This window comes from Erpetoichthys calabaricus, chromosome 5 (assembly GCF_900747795.2).
Source record: "Erpetoichthys calabaricus chromosome 5, fErpCal1.3, whole genome shotgun sequence".
NCBI classification, from domain to species: domain Eukaryota; kingdom Metazoa; phylum Chordata; class Cladistia; order Polypteriformes; family Polypteridae; genus Erpetoichthys; species Erpetoichthys calabaricus.
The window spans coordinates 241,108,020-241,127,646 of NC_041398.2; the positions used below are offsets into that span (position 1 = coordinate 241,108,020).

The 19,627-nt window shown below is 37.6% G+C and overlaps 1 protein-coding gene across 3 annotated transcripts in view; it reads left to right on the plus strand.

Moving 5' to 3' along the window:
• lrba (LPS responsive beige-like anchor protein) overlaps window positions 1–19,627 on the plus strand; it is an 830,448-nt gene that overhangs the window by 377,167 nt on the left and 433,654 nt on the right. For all 3 annotated transcript variants that reach the window (XM_051928096.1, XM_051928098.1, XM_051928097.1), the window contains exon 37: window positions 18,226–18,350. In XM_051928096.1, coding sequence (XP_051784056.1) covers window positions 18,226–18,350 — 125 coding nt within the window. The remainder of the gene's footprint in view (window positions 1–18,225; window positions 18,351–19,627) is intronic.

Below are 19,627 nucleotides of genomic sequence, written 5' to 3' on the forward strand. Positions count from 1 at the left end.
AATTGTTCGAATTCTGAATCAGTTTTCCCCATTAGAAATAACAAAAAGTGAATGAATCTGTTCCCAGACCCTTAACAATACCCATTATGGTAAACTTAAACAGCAAATACACATAATTTAAGGTACAAATAACACAATTAAATGTAATAAGTTAAAACATGAAAACAATAAATAAAATATGCAAATACTGTATAATAAAAAGAAAATTGCATTTACTGTACCTTAGTGAAGAATGGTTCACCTGCATGGAGAGCTCCTTTGACCGCATGTTGTCTGTTCACAGCAAAATCTTCCACATGCAAGAACCACACCTCAAATCAACTCCAGGCCTTTTATCTGCTTAATTCATAATGACATAATGACGGACTTGCCCACACCTGCCCATGAAATAGCCTTTGAGTCAATTGTCCAATTACTTTGGAGCCCCTGAAATGAAGGGATTGTGTTCAAAAAATGCTTTAGTTGCCTCACATTTTTATGCAATCGTTTTGTTCACCCCACTGAATTAAAGCTGAAACTCTGCACTTCAACTGCATCTGAGTTGTTTCATTTAAAATTCATTGTGGTAATGTACAGAACCAAAATTAGAAAAAAGTTGTCTCTGTCCAAATATGTATGGACCTAACAATATATTTATTTATATACTGTATATAGATATATATAGATATATATCTATATATAGATATATATATAGATATATATATATATATATATATATATATATATATATATATATAGATATATATATATATATATATATATATATATAGATATATATATATATAGATATATATATATATAGATATATATATATAGATATATAGATATATAGATATATAGATATATATATATAGATATATATAGATATATATCTATATAACCAAACACACCAGAAAAAAACACTGCAAACAAATGTAATGCAGCAGATGTTTTCAGAGTGAGAGACAACTTAAGCACACATCAACGCCATCTGTTGCTGTATTTTTTCACTGGCCAAGCAGTTTCAATGTAGAAGCATCATTTGAACTCCCAATTGAATTTTTCCATGAATTTAGCGTTTGAACTCTGGAGCACTGATAGTTCGAATCGTTCAAAGGCACTACGGTACATATATATTGTGGCCTAAAACATCTCAGTATTAAGATTGTACAAAATACACATACATAAGAAAACATTCTTTAGCCAGGGTTCAGCAGCCTAATGGCCTGGTTAAAGAAAACTGTCCCAGATCCTACGGGTATGGAACTGTTTGCCTTACAGTAACAGAGAATTTGTGACTTGGGTGGCTGGGGTCTGATGATTTTTTTCCACCTTCCTCAGACACTGCCTAGTATGCTGGTTAGCAGCGTCAGTCCTTTAGGCTGCAACGGCTGCACATTTTTGTTTCAACCCAATTGCTTAATGAGAAGTCACTTATTAAAGCATTTGTTACTCAAGTGACATTTTTCTCCTTTGCTTTAGTTGTCTTGCTCATTAATAATTTGAACTCGTCCATTTTAGGCATCAAAACATTTGGATGATCTCCTTAGAAAGGAAATAAATCTACAATGTAAGAATGACCTGACAGTAGAGAGTTAAGTCTCTAGCAAGCCCTGAAATTGAATAAGATCCTTTAGTGAAAAAGACTGGTTTCTAATTTAAAAAAAAAAAACAGAGCGGAGAAAAACCTGCAGCCACTGTGGCCCTCCAGGACTGACAGTGCTCACCCCTGACCGAGCATATTTATCCTGGAATTAGGGAAGCTCACCTCTGATGATTTGTAAGGCAGGCAGCAGTACCCTCTGCAAAGCCTTGAGGTTGATGGCAGTTTAGTTCCCACATCAGGAAGAGATGCATCCAGTTAGAGTGCTCACAATAATACTATTGTAGCATGTTCTGAGATATGGAGACTTATGCTAAACTCATGTCAGAGGTAGACGAGACAAAACTGTTCCTTCTTCACTAAGTTTTCTGTAGGTACAGTCCATGTGAGGTCCTCCATAACATGCCCACCAAGGAACTTAAAATTGCTAACATTCTCCACAATGGTCCCATCGGTAGTAATAGGGGTGTTCACTTGTCTCTGCATTCTGAAGTTCACATTTATATGTGTTGCTGTGCATACTTTACTGTGTGTGTAAGCACTGAAACATCACAATTATTGCAAATATGGTGCCTTGCAAAAGTATGTGTTTGTCCTGTTTTGTCGCATTGCAACCTGGAATAGAAATTGATTTTTGAGGAGTTAACACCATACCTACCACTTTGAAGGCACACAATATTTTATTGTGACACAAACAATAATTAAGATTAAGAAAAAAATAGAAATCTTGAGTGGGCATAGGTATCTCCATAAACACCAAAGTCTATACCTTGTAGAGCCCCCTTTTGTTGCAATTCCAGTAGCAAGTCCCTTGTTGAATGTCTCTATTGGCTTAGCATACCCATCAAATGGGATTTTCGCTCACTCCTCCGGTGCCAAACTGTTCCATCTCCATCAGCTTGGATTACTGGATATCAACATCTAAGTCATGCCACAGATTCTCTGTTGGATTGAGGTCTGGGCTTTGACAAGGCCATTCCAAGGCATTTAAATTAAAAAGTTCAATTTTAGTCTAGTCTAACCAGAGACCCTTCTTCCATGTGTTTGTGGAGTCTGCCACATGCTGTTGGGCAAACTCCAAATGGGTTTTCTTTTTTTTTTTCTTTAAGCAGTTATTTTTTCTGGCCACTCTTTCATAAAGTCCTTCTCTGTATAGTGTACAGCTTAAAGTGATCCTGTGGACAGATACTCTCATCTCCACTCTGCATCTTTGCAGCTCCTTCAGTGTTATCCTTGGTGTCTTTGTTGCATCTCTGATTAATGCACTCCTTGCCCAGTTTGTGAGTTTTGGTAGGCAGCCTTCTCTTGTCAGGTTTGTAGTGGTCCCATATTCTGCCCATTTTGTTATAATGGATTTAATGGTGTTCTGAGTGTTATAACCCAAACTTGATCTCTACTTCTCCACCACTTTGTCTCTCCTTGGTTTTCCTGTTGCTTGCTTAGTCAGGGGCCTTGGACATACATCTGTCATGACTTCACTCATTCATTATAAAAATCAAATCTCGGCAGAAGGATTAGCACAGTGATGTGGGATGTTTTCACTGAAACTTGGTGCCTACCACTGATACCACACAGTTATGGATCCTTGGGTTCAAGTTCTGGCATGAAGTCTGTCAGTATTGAGTTTTCATGTTTGCTTCCTGCTTACATCAGTTTTCCCAGGGCATACAAAGATGCATGTTTTTGGTTGACTGCCATTCACTTAGTTTGCCCTGTGATGGACTGATGAACCATCTTGATTTGCTTTGTGCTTTACTCTCAGTGCTGACAGAGCTGGCTCCGGTTCTCAAGACCCTGTACTGAAATATGAATTCAGTAAATTAACAAGTGAACAGATCTCTGCAGCAATGCGCATGTACCCTGTTTTTACTACTCGTGACATTGCTGAAGTCATGCTGATATTTTCTTCTTCCTCTGATGCAGAAATACTCTGTCATACCTTCATAATGGGATAGTTTGGTTATTGCAGTTTACTTTTCAGTGATCTTTCTGCCTGAAATATCAAGAAGTTACATTTTCAAAATGCTAATGCCAGGGTTTAAACTTGATTAATTTTAGGGCTGTATTGACCATCACACACAAGTAGCTTGTATTATTTTCAAAATTCTATTATGGACTTACAAGCCGTTAGCACCACAACACCAAACACCCAAATATCCTGAAATTGAAGCTTTTCCCTTCCCTTCCCTGTTGGTCTCTAGGTACTTTATTCAGTACCCTTCACATGGTGCTTTTTCTACAATGAAACATTTGCTTCCTCCTTTTTGATTAAGATCTGAATATCACATTTACTTGGCACAAGTGACTTTAGGTGACACTAATTAGGTGGAAGCAGAAGTTACATACACCTACAGTTTTCCCATATCACCTCTCACCTACATTTGACTGTAGCATCTGTCTTCCTCACTCCCTTTGTCTCCTTTGGCAGAAAATAATAACTTATTGTCCATCCCTGTGAGACGTGCAGGTGTTTGGGGGGGGGGGGGTCACCCCAAAATTCCTTTGGCCACCAGGCATTACTGCGATCCAGACTGCTGACCACACTTTAAAGGGTGAAGACTTGCTTTGATTTTCACATTCCAAGCACCAGCTGTACATAGCGGGGTCTAAACTTTGAGCAAATCTCCTACTTGGATCAAATACAGGACTAAGAACCACCCTTTCCCAGCATGAAAAAATCCCACCATAGCCACAATCATTTTTCCAGACAAACTCCTGGGAAGCTGCTTCATTTGTCCCTCCCAGGATCATGTGGCATTTTTGTAAAATAAAGGAAAGCCGTTCACTGTGCTTTACCATATGTTGTGATCCATTGTAGGTTAACTTTTATTTGGGAAAACTGTACGTTAGAAACATAACTTGACTTCTGTTTCATTAGTGTACCCCCACAGGACGGCAGAATAAACCTTCATAAATGAACACATGGGCGTTAGGATGTAGGATGGTTGAGATGGCAGACAATATGGACTGTTGGCTAAGGCAGTGGAGTTAAATTAAAGGTTGCAGATTCAGACTTTGCCATCAACTCAAAATTATTGATCCTGCAGTTGCTCCAATTGTTAAAAAAATAAAAATGCGTATGTGAGCTGTGTCCTGATACCAGACATCCCACCCTTGCAAAACTTGGGGAAGTTTGGGTAAGGGGTAGACATGTAGTAAATGGACTAGAGAGCCATGTGTAGAGGTGTATTTCTTGGAGTTGCTGGTATCAGGGTCATTGAATTTCCAGTCCAATGGGTATTCTTTTGGTGGGAGGGGATGGTGTCCCCCTTGGGGTTTTCAGGAGGGATTTCTGAGAGATTGGGAATTGCTTGTGGAAGTCTTAGGAGAAGACACTGATTTTCAGAAGTCTACCAGAACTTTCAGGAGATGTTGGATGTCTGTGATGTAGGTTGCCCTGGAAAAAGGCATTCATCAAATAATTAAAAGAATAAGAGGAAAATGTAAATGTGCCTGTAATTCAGGTTAAGAAAATTTGACTGAGGATGAGGCTGGGCAGGGCCTGGATTTTCCACATTAAAGTAATATGGAGAATTTTTAAAACAAGCCTCTCTTTGAATATTTTTAATGCTTATCCCAAATCTGTCAAATTTATTTTTGATTAGAATCCTTGAAAGTAAGAATTAATAAATAACCCTGTCTTGGCATAGTAATGACACGTGTTATGCAAATTTGACAGCCCCCGTTTGCACCAAAAAATATAAAAAAATAAATAAATTAAAGATACAAATTATAAAGGAAACAAAGTGGTACCATGTCATTTATTGTATGGTTAGAACATTTGACAGATTGTATTGCTGTTTATTTTATTTATTTATTTATTTTTTACATTTTTACATTTTTAATTTTTTTTTGATACATATATAGCTTTGATCTGTTTTTTTTGTTGGTTTTCAGATGTATCAAAGCATACTGCTGATTATTTTTAGATTCTGTATCATTATTAACCAGAGACCCTACCTATTGAAGACAAGCAATACACAAATTTAAAAGTATTTGCTTTTTTTGCCCAACATATACCTTTAGTGCCTTTCCTTTGTAAACGTGTGTCTGGACCTCTTTTGATCGGCCCTCCCTTTATCGATTGTGCTCCCATAAAGCCTGCTTCTCAGACTCTGTCATTATTTTCAAGATGTCTTGCTTCCCTCCTGTCTAGTTTTATACTTCACATCTTTGAAGGTGACTCTCAGCGTGCCTCCTATGCCTTTTCTCCTGTTTGTTTGCCTCACAATCACACTTTGTCTTTTAATTTCATTAGTAAAGGCAAACTGGCCAATCAGAGTGCTCTAAGGGACTGGACAAATGCACAGACCTTAGTGTTTTACAGTGTAGTAGATTTGCTTTTGAGATTCAGTGTAATTTCGATTTTTCCTGCACACTCAAGGAATGCTTTTCATGCTAAATATTTCAAATTTATTGTCACATGTTCACAATAAAAATCAAATTGTTATTTGCATGTTCTCCTCAGTACAGTTGACAAAGATACAATACAAAAATAAATAAAAATTATGTATCATGCAACTATTTTTACATGATTTTTTGTTAGACACTTAAGCTTTATTTTCTTCACATGTACAGAACAATTGTAGGACGAAAATGTCCTTGAGTTTATCTGCTGAAGTAAATATTATAAAGATTGATCTAAAATTTAAACAAGTAGTGGAACTGAAGTGGCTTTGTTAGGTATTCATTTCTTTAAACTCTTTCTAATTGTTGTCCCATGTGGAATAAAAGCCTTAGGCTGGATTGATCCTCACATCCAGAATGCTTTGCACTGCAATTCAGTCTTTAGTAAAGGTGTATGGAATGTCATTGTACATAAATTTATTTTTTCAGGGGACTACAACTCCAGTAAAAGCCATACATAATGGAATTCCATTAACAACAGATTTCCATTCCGATGATTACTTGGTCATTTTAGAAAGCTAATATAATACGATGAATCATTTTCTTCATCTGATAATGCCACCCCTGGTCTCTTCTCTTTTGCCTAAAAAGACTGCTGCTCTGGAGTCAGGTGCTTCACATATCGTACATCAGATCATGGTGATTGATGTTAATCAGAGAAAGATGGAAGAGAATATTCCTCTACTTTTGCCCTTTCATGGCCACTCATACAAACGGAAGTAGGCATCTCTAGCTTGCTGAAGAGGCTAACTGCCCTTGATGCCATCATTAGCAAGTCATGACTGCTATTAAGCTGTCTATTCAGGCTTACTGCTAGATGTTACTTCATGCTCTAGTGTCCCCCCATTGTCACGTGATATTAATATGAGGACGGATTGAAAACAACTTTGCTGTTCAATATGTATGTGTCTTGTGTGTAGTGCGGCTGTGCAATGATGGGGGGAATCGAGGTCGAAGCTTTGTGATTGTATACCACTAGTAGGGCCGGTTTCAGTTTAGTCCTTGATTTTTGCCAGGACATTAGGGTGTTTTGCAGATTGCCCTATTGATCTTAGCACCACTTCATAGGACACGGGTGTCGAACTCCAGTCCTGGAGGGCCGCAGTGGCTACAGGTTTTCATTCTAACCATCTTCTTAAGTAGTAACCCGTTTTTGCTGCTAATTAACTTCTGTAGCATTCATTTTAATTAACTTGACTCAGACCCCTTACTGTTTTCTTTTTCCTTAATTAACAGCCAAATAATAATGAGACACAAAAGCCGCCACATGACCAGCTCACCCGTGCCCATCACACAATATTTGAAAATAAAGAATGGTGAAGGTCTCAGTAAGGCTGATCTCTCAGGTCACCAAAACATTTTGACGGTGTTCTTAGAAAAAAAAACAGAAAATCAACAGTTTTGGAAATGTCTGCTGTGGCAGAACGAGAATAGCAACAGGCCATGAAATTAGATAATGAGTTTAATTAACAGGAAGAATCAGCTTCTCATTAAGAAACTGGTTGGAGTGAAATTGGTTGGAGTTTGAAGCCCCAGTTTAGTTGGTCATCTATTGGCTCGTTTCATGCCTCAATTCTGTTTGGCTGTCATTTAATGAAGAAAGGAATAAATTCAGAGGGCCGAATCCTTAAAAACAGGGCTATTAAAATGAAGGGAAAACGAATTTAATTAGCAGTGGAAACTGGTCACTTATTAGGAAAAGGGTCTGAATGAAAACCTGCAGCCACTGCGGTCCTCCAGGCCCGGAGTTCGACACCCCTGTCATAGGAGGTGTGTATGGGCTTTCCCATCAGATTATCCACCCTTTCTGGAGAGGTATTTGTTACTCATTTACCTCATTCTAACCTTGGAAAATTACATTGGTAGTTCCTCTAAGATGAGGCAGAGACTTTTTGTTCTTTCAGTTGCATTAATTAACCCTTTACACTCAATCCTTTTCATTGTGTTTAATAATTCATTCTGTTATGGCTTTATATATTTACTTGTAATAAACTGTGATTATTATATATTAACTAAAAATTCCATATATTTACATTAGAAAACACCCTACTTATTTAGAAAGATACCCAGAGATCTTTCATAATGACAGGGGCTCAGGACCTCGGTTTTATATCTAATTCCAAGGACAGTTTGTTTTTTCCGTACAATATGCCCATCACTGGACTGGGGCTTTGTGATCCACACACAGACCAAGTGTCCCCTGATAGCAAGCAGCAAACTTTTCCAAGATGGTCTGTCATTCAAGTACTGGCCGGACCGGAACATAGTTAGTTTCAGGTGGATTGCCTGTTCTGAAGTGCAGTTGGCGTGGCTGCTGGCTGTCAATGAGTAAAACAGTCATAAGATTGGAATGCCCAGCTGAGGCCAGCATAATACAGTGGGCATTCATGTTTGTTTAGAATACCTGTGTCAAGCAGGGCACATCACGGAGCAACTTTTTTAACAAAAAAATTCCATCACATGCTTTAACAAAACCTGAAATCTTAAATGGCATATTTTGGTCTGAATATTTATTGTTAACCGAAATGTATGTGGGCCAAAGAAAAATTATATAAGATTTATTTTCATATAGTTTTCTAAAATGTTAATTCCAGTGCATTGTAATATAATAGTAGCAGTCAACATTTTGTTAAATACAATCTTGTCAGCTGCACCTTCTATGTCAAGCAGCTAGAGTGTCGAATGCCTTTAGTTAGAACAAAATTTGACTGAGATGGCCTTGATTACCAATATGTGGCAGATGCCATGCCTTGCAGATGTTTGGATTAGGTTAGATTAGACTTTAATTTTTGTTCCCAAATTTTACATACACTTTATTAAAGTAGTTTTCTATAAAGAAATCGGGATGCCAGATTAGTGATGGTCTGTGGTTCCTTGTTTTCACAAAATCCAAACTGTGCTAATTCAGTAGACTAAACCAAGTTATTTAACCTGTCAGGCCTCCAGCTATCCCACTGTGACTTCTAAGTTACTTTGGATAAAATTATTTGGAAATAAATGTCATTTTAAAATACAAGCAGTGCCCCTATGGCAGCCCTCTGCATCCAAAACAAACACAGGAGGCAACAGTTGATCAGAAATTGTGCCTTTATTACTAAAATAAATCTACAAAAGGGATAATTCCAAATACAAATAAAAGTAGAACACATTATCAAACATGGTAGCCTGAGCCCAGCTGATTTCTCTTTAAATCCAATTTCTTTGTCTGTCTACTGACCACGGCCTTTCCTTCTAGGCAGTTGAGAGTTCACCCCCCTCCTCTCCCAAGTCTGTATATGTCGTGCTTCTGGCTGTACGGCTCCTTTAAACCTCATGCTAGACCCTCTTTCTGCTGATTTACTTACATTCTCACTGGTGGTCTTCTAGTTCTTGGAACACCAAGCTCAAAACCCCTGTAGGTGGTTCTGGTGGCCATGCACCCTCTGAGTGTATGGTTGCCCTTGAAGAACCACCTCTTCAATGTCACAGTCCAACTGTTTGAGCAACAACAGCAACCCATTCATTTGTTTTCGGAATTTTGTGCTATTTAGCAGTCAAGCCATTTGGATGCTTCAGACCTTCACAATTTGTCTTCATCTTCTCTCCTTAAATAGAAAGTAGTATTGTTGTCACTCGTTCAGAGTATAGTAAAATTCTTTTTTGCATGCCTGACCAACATGAGGCACATCTCTGCTCTCCAGGGCCTTGATAAACAAGAAAGTATTAAAATACAGAACTGAGAATTAGACAACTCCAGGAACTGCTTGACTTTGTTTTTCCTCCAGGATGCTTCCCTCTCTTAAATAAAGTATCTATCTAAATACGCTGGTGTGCCTGCCTGTTGCTCTTATTGGTCCTTTGGGACACTCCTCACACACACACACACACACACACACACACACACACACACACATACACACACTAATTCACAAACACGCAGTCTTTATGCCCCTAGCGACCACTGCATTAACACACTGGCATTCACAGGACTTCATCTGCTGCCAGTGTGGCTCTCTTTCTCGATTCTCTAGAGCATTTCTTTGGGACATGGCTCTGCCAGATGCCTGCTTTGAAGCACATTTTCTCTTAGCGTACTGACTAATTAATATTTTGAAAGTTCTTTAAAAAATGTTGTAAGTGATATGCATTCGACAACAGATTCTTAAGATTGCAGTAAGTTTTATGGCCGAACTATTTAGGACCCAGCACTTTAGCTTGATTTTCTTGGTGGCATTTCTTTCCTTTTTAACTTTTAATTGTTTTTAACTTAAAGAATAGCTCTGCCCACATCCATCTAGATGCTGGATGATGTATGATGAATTAATAATTTATTGTCTTTACTAGGGGGGAAAAAAATTACTCTGTATGCGTAGTTTCCGAAGGATTGATGACTAGAAAGGTTAACAAATTTTAACAGCTTTTATTAGGCTTCTATTGTCATATGTTTGTGGTGCTTGGTGAAATAAGCTTTGTAGGACTCTTTGAGCTGAGGAACTAATTACTTGTGCCAATTGCCATGCTGATGAATAGACCTTTATTGTATCATTCCCAGAAGACGAGGAGCAACCTGTGATTCACGGCTGCATCTTGCCAGATATTCGATAATAATTTTAATAGATGAATGTAGTGCAGCCAGGATGATGAAGTGCCTATCTAGGCAGGAAGACTATCACAGGCAAACATATAGTGGCTTTGTGATATACGGAAAGAAAGAAGTAAAAGGGGGAGAAATAACAGAAGCTGGGATTTGTTCTATTACGGTACCTAAAAGTTGAAGCTTTGTATTTGTGCAGTTCAAATTATAAACAACTCTGTCTGTACTCCTGTAGATTCTCTGATTTCTGTTTTGATTTTGTTTTTGCTCTCTTGCTTAATGTTTTTTTTTATTTAAATCCGTTTCTGGTTTGCATGTTTCGGCATAGCTGCATTCTTTGTCAACAGTAAGAGAATAATTGCATTCACACTTCCCCTTTGAAATATGGATCTAATAAACCTTGTTTGTCAGATTCACCACGATACTGTGCCTCTGTGTGAATTGTTTTTTTTTTTTTTTTCTTTAATAAAATATTTAATAGTTACATGATCTCATCTACATGGCTGTAAATCAAACACATTGAATCCCATGCTGGAAATTTTTGGGAGTGGCAACGCTTCTTTTTGTGTCCAAAGCCAGTCAAGAATGTGCTTAAGGAAACCTGACCATTCCTGCTTTGTATTAAGCTGTACTTCTCTTTTGGTGGTTTTTCACAGCTTTTACCACTTTTGCTAATCCATTGTTTTTAACGTATTTTCTGTTTGTTTCTTTGTGAGGTGATATGTTGTGATGATTCGCTTTCAAATAACTTTCCATTTTGGAAACCCAATGAGTGTATATTGTAGTATTTTTACCGGCCTTTTCTCCTGGGTTTCATCAGTTGACGTTCACAGCAATGTAGATCCTACTTTGGCAGCTCGACTCAGAATTGCAGCACTGGCAGGCAACAGAGGAAATGTGATTTACACATTATAATCCTGTTCTTGTGTACCTCATGCTGACCTCCATTTGAAATGGGACTTCTCCTTCTTTGATTTTTTTTTTTTTTTTTTGCTTTTACAGCCTTTTAAGTTTATTAGCAGAAAATACTATTTTTGAGTTGCAAATACAGCAAAACCTATTTTTTTTGTTAAGTAATCATACTACGTAATTAGATCTAATGGCCATCAAAAAGAATGGATAGTAGATGTACTTTGTTCTTGTATATCAATAGTTACTGTAACTTCTGTTAGATCTTTAAGACTGCATTAAAGATATAAAATATGTATTTAATTTTACAGTCTCATATGCGCTTAATTCAGTTCATGGGAGTATGAAGTTAGAGCACTGGGCACGAGGTATGGTGCTACTTAATCATAGAACACATGCATGCACACACCCACAATCACACTAATACATGGTCAAGATAGAGCTGACAATTAAATGAACTTCTTTAGAGATGAGGAATTTAAAAGTTACATGTGAACGTTCCACAAAAACAATGATGGGATGTGGGCCTGAAACCAAGCACACTGGATCCAAGAGGCAGCATCACATACCACTGTGTTGTTGTGTGCTGCCTTGTTCACATATGTAAATGTGTATTAGAGCATTTGGAAAGTCGTGACGAGAACAGGCCATTCAGCCCAACAAGCTCATCAATATTACTCACCTAGATTGTCCAAAATAACATCAAATCGGGATACATGTATGTGCTTTAAAAGATAATGCAAGACACAGGTAAAGATTTGGGGCACCAGCTGATGATCCCCGTATAACCAAAAAACTGTACATAACAAGAAAGTTGTGGAAAATTCAAGAGACATCTTTCCAGGTGCAAGGTGCATGTAACAGACTGACTTCTTCCTGCAGTGATGGTCATTATATATGTTTTACCCTGGAAGTGGAGGAGTTTTTAGGGGAAATGGGTGTGCCTTTGAGTTTCAAATCCTCTGGTCTGCAGGTAGAAGAAGAGAATATGTTAGTGAAAGAGCCCTCTAATGTCCCAGGGTGGTATTTCAGCCAAAGCATAAGCCTACAGACTGCCCCCTACTCAAACATGTGTGACAGTGTGTATGTATATATACAGTAAATGTATGTACAGTATACATGTGTGTATGTTGTGTATTTATATATACAGTGGTACCTCTGGTCATGACTGTAATTTGTTCCGAAACTCTGGACGTAATTTCCCCATAAGATTGTATGTAAATACAATTAATCTGTTCCAGACCATACAAACTATATGTACAGTAAATATATATGTTTTTTAAGCACAAAAATAGTTAATTATACCATAGAATGCACAGTGTAATAGTAAACTAAATGTAAAAACATTGAATAACACAGAGAAAACTAACATTGTAAGAGTTCCCGCTAGACCCTTACAAACCACTCGCTGTAAACACTTTTTTTAATGAGTTTTAAGCACAGGGAAAAAAAATTAAATGCCACTTCTCTTGTGAAACTTTTCACACCATCCTCTACTGGCTTTAAACTCCTCACCTTCGCCACTCGAAGAAGGATTTTATTTTCAGCAAATTGCCATGAATCTTCCTGGCTTTCTTGTATATGATCGCCTCGCTTACGCTATCCCCTGCAAGTTGCTTCTCGTTCAGCCACACTAGCAACAGTTTTTCCACCTCTTCCAGCACTTGAGGCCTCTGCTTGGTTAACATTGTAACATCTTTTGAAACATCAGCTGTTTTGTTTGGCCCTGTATACGCAAACAAAAGAAAATGCAAAACGGAGAATGGGAAATCATTGTCGCGTACGAACGCGCGTAGGGTAACTTGCCGCCAGTGTTTTTGTTCACGACCAGAGCGTGTGGCCGTGAACAGATACAAAATTTTGGCAAACTTTTTGATCATAACCCGATTTGTACGTGTTCGTAAACGTTCGTAAACAGAGGTTCTACTGTGTGTGTGTGTGTGTGTGTGTGTGTGTGTGTGTGTATATATATATATATAATTAAATATGTTATCTATCTATCTGTACATGTATGTTGTGATGCGGTAAAATGAGACAAGATAAAGGGTTGGGGGTCCAAAAGGGATGCCTTGTTTAATGACGCCTTACAAATTATTGGAAAATAAAGTAAGGATCACATTAGCAAACAATCTGCTGAGCGGTTTTTAATGCACTTCAAAAGAATAGAGACTGTCTCCTTCAGTCCTGGGTCCTTGAATGAATGCTGACTTCTGGTTTGGAGGTTTCTTAAATAGTTGATGGAGCAGAAAAGGCAGTACTTTTGGAATGTAGGAAGAAATTACATTACATCTGTTGTCTGACATCTTTGTTGGTTCTGAGGACAGAGAGGGGAAAAGTGTTAATGATTGCATCACCCTTGTCATCCTTTCCTGGTTTCCTGCCTTTTTGTAGAGTCTTGAAGTTGCCCCTGCAGTCAATACACAACCTTTTTTGCTGTGACTCCTCAGTTCATGGTAGTATCAAGTCCGACTCCTCGGTTTGTAATTAGACTAATATACAGTATTTACTATGTTCATTGAAAGCACAAATGATACACGGCATTTTGTCACTGCCAAGTTGAGCTCCTAACACTTTTGGATGAAAACGCTGCAAGTGTGTTATTTAAATTTGACACTTGTGTAGGTGGATTCTTTTTGGAACTAGTAAAACAAAAATGTTTACATCACCTACTTTTTAACCTTCCTCTTTTATAACATACTGACATGGATACTGTTTCCCCTCTCTTGTGAGTGTAAAGTGTTTAAAAACTGCCGACTTTGTTAACCTCTTTGAGCCATTGTGAATTTGCGCATGGGTTTTAATCTACCATTAATATGTAATATTCTGAAATCTGCAAAAAACATATTACAATTTGTATTTGCAGTCAGAGCCAGTACATTTTTACCAACTCCAGTAACCCATCGGTTGCTACCGACTCTGACTCCACGACCCTGCCTGTAGTGCATATATCTGACTCTGTGTTTGTGTGTGTGTGTGCACATGAGTACATACATATACACAAACACACTATAATAAGTTAGCAGCTATAATAAATTGTCAGACGAAGCTAATTCAGCCGAAGTTGTACAGATTACAAGCCTTTATCAAATGTTTAGGTGTGTGTTGCTAATGTAGAACAAATTTTTGCCATCATCAACTAATGTTAGGAATGTGCAGAAAATGTTGGCAAACGCAGGCTTGTATGAAAAGAGCTCAAAGTACATTTACGCACTTCCTGTTTTGCAGTACTCTTCTTCACACAACCCCTACTGCTGTATGGTACAGAAATAAATTTTGAATCTGCCCTACTGCTGTTCTACACTTTTTTTCCATCTGTGACTTTTGCCATACAGTTACATTGTTATTCATCGAATATCAAACATTGTTTCGTTGTCCCCTGCAAAAATGTCACATGTTGAATATCATTAACTGATTCCTGTTTTGTTTTGTTGATTGTTTGTGACCGACTTAACTCTCCAGTCCATTTTATTTGTGTAAAATCAAAGTAAAATTGTTAACAGTTAGATAGGATTAAAATGTAATCAAAAATGTGTTTATAATTGAACAGTGATTTTGGGGCTACACAGCGCTGCAGGGACAGATTCAGGCTAACTGATGGCCTAAGGAAAGCCCAGTAATAGTGGCCATTCAGCCTGTTCATTGCTTTACTGACAGTACATTAAAACTTGTGCAGAAGATGAAATAAAAGAATACAACTTGCCTTGTTTATATGACAAATCAATAAAAGAAATAATAAAGAGCTTATTAAGGGCTCATTGCACAAGTGAGCTGATGAGTTAAATGCCTACCAGACCCAGCCAGCTATGTTAGCACTCTACAGAAACAAAACATCTTATTCCATGAGATGGAAACTAATGACATCTGATGTCCCCTTCAAACCAGTCCTTTAAACTTTAGTGAGATATCTTCCCAAAGAAAACCTTTGTTTGAGAGTGCAGAGTAGAACATGGCAGATAAGGGCATTTACAAAACATTTCACTGAAATCAAGTGCAGCATTGAATGAGTTAAGGGTGTGATAACAATTATTTGTTTCGTGTATAGCCCAAAATCACACAGAGAAATGCCTCAATGGGCCTTAACAGGCCCTGTTTTTAACAGCCACCCAGCCTTAACTTTATTTAAAGTAAGTAAAAACGTAAACTTAAAAGTTTGTAGGTAAAAAATAAAAATACAAAATTGGAAGAAATCTTGGGAAGGGCAATTCAGAGAGAGACCCTCTACCAAGAAAGTCAAAAAATGGGGTAAATACAACACACAAAACAGAACACACATATTCCTGCTTACAGATCTAGATTCCCAGTCTATCATGGCCACCTCAGAAATAAAACACAACAGTACAAACTGTTTTGTTCTCGCACAGCACTCCTCACCACATGCAGGCACAGAGCGATGTGACAACTCTTAAGGCAAAACGTAACAATAGATGATGCCACTCATTAAATACAGAACTATCACATATGAAGGATACAGATTTGTTCAAATACATCAAAAACAAAGTAGAAAAACATCATCTTCTGTCCATCAACTTACTATAGAACCATGGCCGAATTGTAGAAAAGGAGTCGGACAAGCGAGACACAGTCAGAGTCGTGGAGACCTCAGCCAATGAGCTGAGCTGTCGTCTATTCTATAGCTGAGACAGGGCTGGGCTGGCGATGGTGTTTTTTGTTGGCAATGGAGAACCTCTGTGGTGCCCCCCTTCCTCTCGTGCCCTATACATATGTATACTTTGCTGAGTGGTTCATCCAGGGCTATTGTGATGAAGCAGTTAGTCAACTTTAGCTCCCAAAGTACATAGACCCATGCTACGTCTATGGAGTTGCACATTTTGTGTGGGTTTTTCTCTGGTACTCTGGTTTCTCCTCCCAAATTGTACACACATGCCATACATGCTTGGTAATTGTAAATTTGCCCCATTTAAGTGTGGAGGAATATGTATTTCTGTGATGGAATCATTTTTCCAGGGATAGAGTCCAAGGCTACTGAGACTATGCCTGCCATTACCTTGGTTGGGATTACACAGTTTGAGTATTTTACATTAACTATGATTTTGTATTTATTTTTTTTTACTATTTAACAAAACAAGAGTGTGATTTTACACACTCTTTTAATGCAGTTGTAACAGATCAATTCAGACAGGAAGGCTGTGTTACCAATCCCATTATGTCACTTATTTATGGTGCATTTCCAGACTACAAATTTGTATTTAGTCGAGGAAATGGGAATGCTTTCAAGTATTTTCAGTTTTTATATTTATTTTTTCCCCCATTTGCTAATAAACTATGTAGTAAAATGTAATGTCAAGTTAACAATTAAAGTCATATTTGAATGTTGATATTATGACTGGTTAGGCACAATGAAATTCTTAAAACACCTGATTTGGTTTCCCATATCGATGAAAACGTTTAAATGTGGGAAATGAGCAGCAGGAGTTGTGAGTCCCAATCTTATTTCTTGCCAATGGATTTCTGACATGGCATTACAAGTTGGAGCATCAGTTGGGTTTTGATTATTGCTTGCTGGTCTTTACAACAATTCATAGAGTTTACAGATGCATTAATCAAGCAAATATTCATTCTGTTTTCAATTGTCAAACTAGGCACACTTTGTTTTCATTTTATTGGGGCACAAATTTAGTATAATTCAATTCAATCTTATACGGACACTTTTATACTATGGTTATGTCCACATCAATGGCTTTATTACTTGATTCTTCTAGTTCTTTGTAGAATGAATTATTTAGTGTATTTAGTACTTTACGTTGTATATTTGACATCATATTTTAGCCACACAATGCTTGCTGTTTAAAACAGAAAAGACAGTGGGCTGCAAATATTCAGTCAGCCCTGAATTGACCACCGGATGATAACCCTCTGTCTATCGATCACCTTTTATGTATAAATAACACAGTGGCCTTTAGTGAATATATCTTTTAAACCATTGTAAGAAATAAATAGGTTTGTCATTAGCATTGCTTTGTATTTTTAATTAAACATTAAAGCTCATGCACACAAAGAAGAAAATAAAATGTCGTCTGTGATTTAGTTTGCTGAATAAATTGCTACCCCATTCTGCTGAAATGGGTTCTCGAAAAGAGGCAGAAATGGTAATGGAAGGAAAATGCATTTCCTTATGTTGTGTTATGCCTCAGGGGCTAAATGTAATGAATATTTCAAGAGATTATTTTAATTAAACTCCTGCTAGTCTAAATAGAGTAATATTTTATTTTTGCACACATATCAGCACTACAGTGGTATTCATTAAAAGTTAACACTTTCTGAGCCTGCAACACTACAGATGATTTACTGACCTTGTGTGGTAAAAGGCGCAAATTGGGAAGAAAAATGATGGAGGGTCCAGACTTTGATTAATATTGGTAATGCTATCCCGTATTTATAATGGCCTTTTCCCTATTCTGGTTTATAAGTGCAGTCACAGCGAAAGGTGCCCTGCTGAGGCTGAAATGAGCCTGAAATCGGAGCACATGCCACTAGAGGTGGGGAAACTGATCACTCTGTCAGCAGTTCATTTCAAAATGATGTATTTAGTGCTCATTTCACCTTCCTAGGAAAAAAAAGGGAAAGGAGTCCCTTAGTCTGGAAGGTGATATTGTTATTTTCAAGGACATACTCAAGTTAAAAATTGTGTATAGGAGAATAGAGCTAGCAAACAAGGCAAGCTTTATGTAGTACTTGTGTGCTACCATGCTGTTTGATAATTGCTAACATATGTGCTACCTCTGTTTCATTGCAGTCGTCCTCGTGAGTTCTGGCGCCTCGACTACTGGGAAGATGACTTGCGGCGCCGGCGACGTTTTGTTCGCAACCCGTTTGGATCTACACATCCTGAAGCTACGCTAAAGGCAGCTGGAGAGCATGGTCAGTTTCCTATGAACCTCTGTGTGCCTGTAGCAGCAGGTACACAGCAATAAAAATTAGAACTACAGTTGTCATAAAACTTTTATTGTGCCACAAGACATAGTAAAAATAGCACTCATTTAATTTTTAAACAAAACCACATTAATGAAGACAACTGTCTCACTTGAGAGGTCGGTTGAAGTTTTTCAGTTTGTTTTTGCTTGCACCTTGTTTCTAGTATTTATTTTTGATTTGCAAATCAAAATTCTCTGCATATAATTTACTGATTGTATTTATTTTGTTTGTTTTTGCATGCCAGTGCTGACAAAAGCTGGTAAGTAAAATAAAAAGATTAACTATATAGGTGTGCATCCTTAAAAGTAGCTCAGTTCTGTGTATGGCACAGGCCATGTTTTATGTTGGTCGCATTTCATTTAATCTTATCACACACCTTACTCTGATTAATGCCCTTTACTACAGATACTCTGATTGTGCAGTTTCTAGTGCTCAGCCAATTAATACAGCACACCATAACGGACAGCCGCAGGACCCAGTGGCCAGAGATCTGGTCTTGAAATTGTGAGGTGGCAGGTTCTGTCCGCAACACTGACTCACTGTGTGAGCGTGATCAAGTCACTTAACCTTACTGGGCTTAGACTGTACCTGCATTGTCACTGTCAAAAAAAAAGAAAAAACTGGTTCTCAGTTGACCTATCTGGCTAAATGAAGGTCAAAAAGAAACGTATCCTGCACTGCTTAGAAGGGTAATGTTGAAGATGGCTGAATCCTTCAAACTGCACTATACAGACAAGTGAAAGTATCTTAATTTTAGATTTTTTTTTGCATTTGCTTTTTGTAAGATTTTAATGGGAGTCAGACTGAAATTTAAGACTAGGAGTCTTTTGTTAGAAGAGCAAGGTTATTTTATTCATTGTCATTATACCTTACAGTACAAAGAAAATCATTTGTTGCACTTTCAGCTAGAGCAGAAGCATACAGGAACAATACAGTAAGCGGTAGAAATACATAGCAAATTAGTAAAAAAAGCAACAGCAAAGTTAGATTAATATGTAAGCATTACCATCTAAAAATAAATTGGATTCAAACCTACAACATATATCAGACAAAGCAAGTCATTAAATGTACGTGGATTTAACCTCTTCATGATTACACCATGTCGTCTTAAGTAAAATGGCTATTGTCTCCACCTCCACTGTTGAATGAATGACAGTTTATTTGATTGGAATGTATTAGTCCCAGTTTTCCTTTTATCAAGGAAAAGTAATTACTTATTTGTG